General features: G+C 34.5%; 1 protein-coding gene across 7 annotated transcripts; it reads left to right on the forward strand.

Moving 5' to 3' along the window:
* Positions 1–575: 575 nt before the first annotated feature.
* Positions 576–5,058, forward strand: LOC113716401 (pentatricopeptide repeat-containing protein At1g05600). 7 transcript variants are annotated; one of them, XR_011823237.1, is made up of 5 exons: positions 577–843; positions 2,159–3,438; positions 3,544–3,635; positions 4,252–4,385; positions 4,730–5,058. XR_011823237.1 is itself a non-coding variant. In XM_027240719.2 (3 exons), exon 3 carries the CDS (start codon positions 2,184–2,186, stop codon positions 3,702–3,704), a length of 1,521 nt encoding a protein of 506 aa, XP_027096520.1. In that variant the 5' UTR covers positions 576–843; positions 955–1,041; positions 2,159–2,183; the 3' UTR covers positions 3,705–3,903. The 7 variants fall into 7 exon arrangements, 5 of the variants coding, with proteins under 5 accessions (XP_027096520.1, XP_027096523.1, XP_071927357.1 ...); XR_011823236.1 differs by having other exon boundaries at positions 2,159–3,635; XM_027240719.2 differs by lacking the exons at positions 4,252–4,385; positions 4,730–5,058 and adding an exon at positions 955–1,041 and having other exon boundaries at positions 576–843; positions 2,159–3,903.
* The last annotated feature ends 2,719 nt before the right edge of the window (positions 5,059–7,777 follow it).

Raw genomic sequence — 7,777 nt, forward strand, 5'->3', positions numbered from 1 at the left:
AAACACCTAATCAACATACTAAACATCTTTTGTTAGGCCCAAATCATTTTTAGTTATTCAACCACTCCATCTAGGGGAATTCAATAAAAACAGCATGCAATTGTTGTATGCAACAATTAACAAAATTGGCATATATTCATGGATGCAACAATTTCAGAGACAAAACCAAAATAACAAATATGCCAACCCTTATTTTAGAATAAGGGTGCGTTTGATAAAATTGAAATCTGAAGTTTAAAATCTGAATCTATTAAGTTATTGAATTGTTAAGTATTAAATCAAATATATTTGAGTGTACATTACATTCAGTAATAAGTGAATAGTTTATCACTTATTTTTAGGAGCAAGTTTTGCTTAAAAAATTCAGTGTCACTTAATTAATTTAGATATTTAATTTTTAGTTATCAACATGTTTGAACGTATTAAAATTTGAATCTATTAAAATTAAATATTAAATTGAGTTATCAAACAAGACCTAAATCTACATTTACAACTACATGTATGTGTTAAAAAAATGCTAAAATTATTGGACTCATCTCTCTCTCTCTTTGTCATACCAAGAGCCAGGGCTTCCTCACCGAAAATTTGGAGTCGAAGGCAAAATTCACCCTCATGTTGTAGCCCACTTGCATTCCTATCTATTCCCATCCATAATAAGAGAACAGCGCTAGCGGCAGCAAAAGTGCAAAACAAATGCAAGCATTTCCTTCCAGTTGCCACGTGGCAGCATGGGAAGCAGCTACAGCAAGGAGCAACTCGTTCTTATATTTAGAAGTTAGAAAGGACAAGGCTCTCGGGGAGAGGTGCTTCCAAATTTCATGTCAAGGTTCATGTAGTAAACAGGTGAAATTTTTTTCTGATTCTCAACTAATTAGTATTACTGATGATTCTCGGCAATATATAGGCTAAAAATATGATTAACCCTCTTTTTATCGCTCTCTTATCAATTCGAAGTACGAGGCTGCTGGGTTGGAAAGGGGAGATGGCCTGAACTTGTCTCGATGCGAAAAGTGTTCGACCAAATGCCCATATGAAAATTGAGTAATGCAACATTAAGTTTTTGGAAAATTTTTATGGGTTTTTGTTGTGTGTGATGGTTATATAGGATAAATAGCCAACACAAAAGCTGAAGAATCAAATGGGCAATTAGAAGCTGTTTTTATTTGATCATTTTGCTAACTTGAATATTTGGATGATAATTTGTTGTTGTTTTAGAGGTAAGTGTGCGGTTTTCTAACTCACTGCTTACTGTTTGGAAACAAGCAGTTAAGAATTTTGTGTGGAAGAACTACACTTCCTAGCGAAAAAAGAACCTCTACGTTTACTGCATTGGTTCCTGTTCAAATTTCATTATGCGCTTGGCAAAATGTAGTCTAAGCCAAAGCAAAAGATAGAGAAAAAAGGCAGTTAAATCTGTGTTTGTTGATCCATTTTGCTGGCTGACTTGAATACTTGGATGACAAAGTATAGCGGTTTTAGTGGTAAATGTGCAGTTTTCCAACTCACTCTTTATTGTTTGGAAATAAGCAGTTAACAATTTTGTATCGAAGAATTACTTCTCTTAATGAAAAGAGAATCTCTATGTTAACTGCACTGGTTACCGTTCAAAATTTGCTATTTGCTTGGAAAGATTTAGTCCAAGCAGTAGAACTTTGAATCCTGCATAAAGTTAGTGAAGGCAATTTTTGTATTCTTGAATTAGCAGTGAACACGTTGTCTGCATTGACTGTTAATCTAACATGCTTTTTTTTTTTTCTGGAATATGACATATGAAATAGAATACTATACAACATGCAGCAACTACAGAATCTAAGTTCATATTTTCTCCGAAAACTGCAAATAAGTTGCCATTTTTAGGCCTGTGCAAAAATTTGAATTACACCTGAAAAGTGGATATGCTATTTAACTTATGAGTGACTTCTTCTTTCTGATTGAGAAACAGAAAACAATCACTGCACCTCTTTGTTTTCTTGATTTTATAATGATCAGGCCATGTATTATTGTCCCAGGCCTTTTTGATATATTTATCTGCATAATTTGTTATCAGCATTATTCATCTATGACTTCCAGGAAGCTTTGTTTTAGAACAGTTAGGTGGTTTTCGACTTAACGATAAATATATTTGGGTTCTGAAGAATGCATATTTGTCTTGTTGCAGATTCAGGTCTAAAGTTTGAACTACAATGAATATAAGATGGCCAAGGCTTCTAACACCCACACAGCTCTCACAAATTATAAAGAGCCAGAAAAACCCTTTAAAGGCTCTTCAAATATTTAGAGAGGCAAAATGCAGATACCCTGGTTATCGTCACAATGGGCCGGTCTATAATACAATTATCAGCATCCTTGGAAACTCAGGCAGGATAGCTGAGATGAAGGAAGTGATCTGCCAAATGAGAGATGACTCTTGTGAATGTCGAGATTCAGTTTTTGCTGGTGCCATCCGAACTTATTCAAAGGCCGGTCTTTTAGGTGAAGCCATTGCACTATTTAGAAGCCTTCCCCAATTCAACTGTGTGAACTGGACAGAATCTTTTAATACACTTTTGGAGATAATGGTGAAAGAATCTAAGTTAGAGACTGCTCATCTCCTCTTCGTGGAGAATTTTTCTAGCTGGGAAGTGAAGTCTAGGACCCAATCTCTGAATTTGCTTATAAATGCTTTGTGTCAGTTGAATCGTTCTGATCTTGCTCTAAATGTTTTCCAAGAAATGTATTACCAATGCTGCAATCCTGACAGGGAAACTTATAGGATTCTCATGAGGGGTCTCTGTCAAGATGGGAGGCTCAATGAAGCTACGCATTTGCTGTACTCAATGTTCTGGAGGATATCTCAAAGGGGTAGCAGCAGAGATGTTGCTATATACAGAATTCTCTTGGATACTCTTTGTGATAATGGAGAGGTTGAGGAGGCAGTAAATATTCTTGGTAAAGTTTTAAGAAAGGGACTTAAGGCCCCAAAACGATACCACAAGCATCTGGATCTTAGCGAATGTTATTCTGGTGGCAGAGCTGATATTACAAGCATGAAGGTTTTGATAAATGAAGCTTTGATTAGAGGTGGAGTTCCAAATACAGATGGTTACATAACAATGGCCAATGACCTATACTCTGAAGGAAAGATTAATGGAGGTGATAAAGTACTAAGTGAAATGCAGGACAGAGGCTTCAGACCATCATCACTGGTCTTTGAAGCTAAGGTCGCTGCATTATGTAGAGATGGTAGATTTGATGATGCAGTAGCAGTACTTGAAAGAGAAATGGTGGAGAAAAATTGCGTTCCATCTGTGAAGCTATACAATGCTGTAATAAAAGGTCTTTCTGAAGGACGAAAATCTACGTTTGCCATCAGGTACTTAGAGAGGATGTCCAGGCAGATTGGTTGTGGACCTGACCATGAGACATATACTCTCTTAGTAGATGGCCTTTGTAATGATGGTAAATATGTTGAAGCAAGTAATATAGTCGAGGAAATGTCAAATAACTCTTTTCGGCCCAGAAATGAAACTTACAATAAACTCATCCAAGGTCTTTGTTTGACAGGAAGTTCTTATAATGCCATCATGTGGTTGGAGGAGTTAATCAGTGAAGCAAAAATACCAGAACTTTCTACATGGAATTCATTGGTGTCTTCGGTTTGTTCTGAATCTGTTTGTACTCAGACTTTCTCTGACACACTGAAATTACTGGTAGATTCTTCTTGATAGTGCATCTAGAGCATTCTTTTGTATTTAGGTCTGTGTACTGGTTGATGGTTGCTCATAGAAAGTTGTAAGTGCAATTACTTTCACCCAACAATCCTAGAAATTCGTAAATTAAAGCTGATAGAAGAATGGAAGGAAGCAATATTTTGTACTGAATTGACGTGTGCTTGAAATACTAATGGAAATTTTGCCTTTTTTACTGGGAGTATGTTTATTAAATATTTGAATGTATCTAATCATCAAATCTGGCATCCATTCACTCACCAAAAGATGATCTGATGAATGAATAGAACTCCATTGATGCTTCTAGTTCAGGCTTTGTATGCTTATTTGCATTTGTTCTGGTATTCTGGAAAGTAATGCTTAGAAGCATGATGTCCAAACGTTATCCAGATACACTTCATCTCCAACAATGGTATTTTGATTTGTGATGTCCAGTGCTTAGCATTTTTAGTTGGTTTGGCTAATCTTATGCTCTGAATTTGCTAGATTCCATTAGTCCTGTACATAGACTTTTATGGTGCATTTATTTATTTGGTATCCTCAGAGTTCACTGGATGCTACTTTGTGAAGCAAGGAGGGTTAAGTCAGTGTTCAGGGAGTGGAGGTTCACTTGCCTAGCCAATTACATGCCCAATGGCTTTGCCAGTTGTTGAAGAACGTGCAAAAGCTGAGTGCTAGGTATTGATGTCATTTACCCTGCACGGTTGATCCTAGATGTTTGTTAACTAAAGTTGTATATGATGCATGAATCAAGTTAGTAGTCAGAGGCCTTGATGTTTTGGTATGTAAGTTTCTGTCATTAAGAAGATAGTCCAGAAATGAAAACATTTACCTGCTGTTGCCACCAATTGAAGGTGATAGTTGAGTAAGTCAATGTAGTTAGAGACCTTGCAGTTATAGGTCATTTATGGGCATTGCCTCAACTACTTGTTTCCCCTAGTTTACTCCTTAATGCTGGGTAGATAAGCATGATCTTGTGCACGCAAAACTACTAATTCCCTTCTCCTTTATTACTCCTGCAGCCTCCATGGTTCTATTGGATGTATTTTTCTCAGTTGCTGCTGATGCTTCTGTACAGATGATTATCCCTGTCAACCTTGTTTATATGAGGTAATCATGATTGGGTGATTAAAATTTGGTATAAGACAGATCTGAACCCAGAGGGAGAGTTTTTAGACTTTATTGACTATGTGGGGTTCAGTTTTGCCTCCCCTTTTCTTCTCCAGGTGCATGGATCAATGTTAGACATGCTAGCATTTTTTGTTGTATGTCTTCAAGAGAATTATATATCGTAACTGTCTCTGCCTTAAGAAGTTACTTTTCTATCCAACCCCTTCAGTTTGAGTGATTACCGCATGTGCAGTATGTGTCTCTTTGATGCTCTGACTAACAGCTATATGATTTTTTCGGAACTTTTGACTTCTGTTCCCATGTACTACCAATAAAGCCAGGGTTTTTTTTTTTTCTTTCTTTCTTTCTTGGTTGCTTATGCACTGGGTTCAGCAACAAATTAGTCCGCTTGACGCTTCTCTCGAACACTGGATGTTAATTAGTGTATATATTGTATTCTAGGCTATATCACTGTGTCAATTTTCACTTCTGTATGACAGCTAAAGCTTCTGAGCTATGTTTTACATTCGAACCCCATGGCATCTGAATTGACAGCTGAGTTCTGAGTTAAATGTTGATCAATATCACTCCTTGTGTAGTAGTTTCTATGCCAGCATCGTGCCAAGTAAGAGCTTATAAATATCTCCACAGGGTTGTTCCTGTGTCAGGACAATGTTTAGCTCTTCGTTGAGAATAATTACACACTTTCGTAACAGTACACGAGGTTGTCACGATGCTCTTGTACCCTACTTTTCCTGAACCAGTTGCTGGCCTCTTCTTCACGATTCCTCTAGTACTAAGGTCCATACCTTGCTCATCCAAACAAGGCAATTAGCATATTCATCTACAGTTTCTGCCATTGATGCCTTTGTGGACTCCTCCTATCCATTGCATGTTAGTATTTCAGCATCAGCCTTGTCTCGCAATATCATTTCTCCGAGTTTTGTGATTAATTTGCTTTTCTTTACTCACCTAGAAGGATGTTTGCACCAGTGATGAGTTGATACGCAAGTGTACCTCAAACTCTGCCAACTTGAATGATTTCCATCCAAATTCCAAATTAGTCCAAAATGTGAAAAGGTTATGTGGAGGTTTTTAAACAATAAGGAGGTATGGTAAGTGAATCCCAAATCAAACCACAAGGGAGTTTTCTATATTTTAGATCTAAGTTCTCTTCTTTTTTTTTCCCTAATTGATAAGTTATTCACTAATAAGTTGGATTGTTTTATTAATTAGGTGATAAAAGATTTTATATTTTTCTCTATGAAATGAATAACTTGTCATTGTTACCCACTAATTCTGAAATCTGAAATTTGAAGTAGGGAAATCTTAATCCATTAAGAAATTAAATTATTAAGTACTAAATCTCATACAATTCATTATGTAAATCTAAATACATTTTTTAGTGTAAGTGGGGGTTTCGAACTCGAGACTTTTCACTTACATCCCCCCCCCCCCCCCCGGCCGGCGTAAATCTAAACACTGAATACAGTATGCTTGTTAGATAATAATAAACAATTGAACATTGACTTTTATATATTTAATAAATTTTTCTTTATGTTAATTTTTTAAGTAGTGATGTTATTAAAATGTTATATTTTATTAGTTATATATATGATTTAATTTCATTGAAAATAAGACGTTAAAAAAATAATGAACTAGAAAATAAAAATAAAAATACATTATAACAGATTTGTCAGAGAAAAAACAAATTTGTTTGAGGTGAAACAAATATTAGGACAATCTTCAACAGTTTCTTTTGCTTCTTATTAACATCTATAGATGCAGTAAAAAAATTATTTTGGCATAATAAATGTTATAAATCTTGCATTTGCATTAAGTGATAGTGAGCAGTTTATCACTTAGTTTTTGTAGTATGTTTTGCTTGGCCAATTCCAAACCACTTAATTAAATAAAAAAGTTATATTTTTATTAACAAACACATTTGAATATATTAATTCTGAATCTATTAAAATTACATAATTATTTTGGCACAATTATAAATCTTGCATTTGCGTTAAATGATAAATGAACAGTTTGTCACTTATTTTTTGTAATATGTTTTGTTTTGGCAATTCAAAACCACTTAATTAATTAAATATGTTCCTTTTGTTATTATCAAACACATTTGGACATTTTAACTCTAAACCTATTAAATTTAAGGGTTGAATTATGTTATCCAATAGGGTCTAAGTATCTTTTTTTTTTTTGCGCTACTAGTAATCTACAATTTTTTTTCCTTTTCTTCTTCTTCTTCTTCTTCTTTTTTTTTTTTTTTTTTTTTTTTTTATAAGTGGAAGGTCTTAAACACATGACCTTCTACGTACAATCTCTCTTACCTTGCCATCCAACCTAACCATTCCCCAAAGTAATATGGGATTTGGTTACTAGTAATCAAGTAATAAGACATTTTGCATTTTTTTTAACAAGCCACGAGCAAATTGAATTGAACTTATTACTTGTCCAGTAGGCTGATTTAAAATATATATATATATATATATATATATATACACACACACACTACTGCAGCAGCTTTGCGCAATACATAATTTGACTAAATCGCGGCATGTTTCTTTGTTATCGGGCCAATGTTATGCCATTGTTACTTCTGTCCGCCAAGTGTAAATGGTGTAGAATTCTTGTATAAAAAAACTTACAGTGAGGATGTACATATATACTGTCATATTTAAATATATGTTACATGTTGAAAACTTATGTTTGGATTGTAAATTATTTGAGATATTTTTACTGTAATACTTTTTGTGATGTGATATATATGAGATAAAAAGGTAATTGAGAAGATAAAAAAGTGTATTGAAAATTGTAATGATGATGCAAACAAATATATTTGGACAAATAATCTCCAGTCCAAACACACTCATTAATAATATTCAAATATGGCCAGTATATGCACTGTGAATGAATAATTTTAGATCATACTGTTCTTTTATTGTTTTATT

Source organism: Coffea arabica, chromosome 11c (assembly GCF_036785885.1).
Source record: "Coffea arabica cultivar ET-39 chromosome 11c, Coffea Arabica ET-39 HiFi, whole genome shotgun sequence".
Classification (NCBI taxonomy): Eukaryota; Viridiplantae; Streptophyta; class Magnoliopsida; order Gentianales; family Rubiaceae; genus Coffea; species Coffea arabica.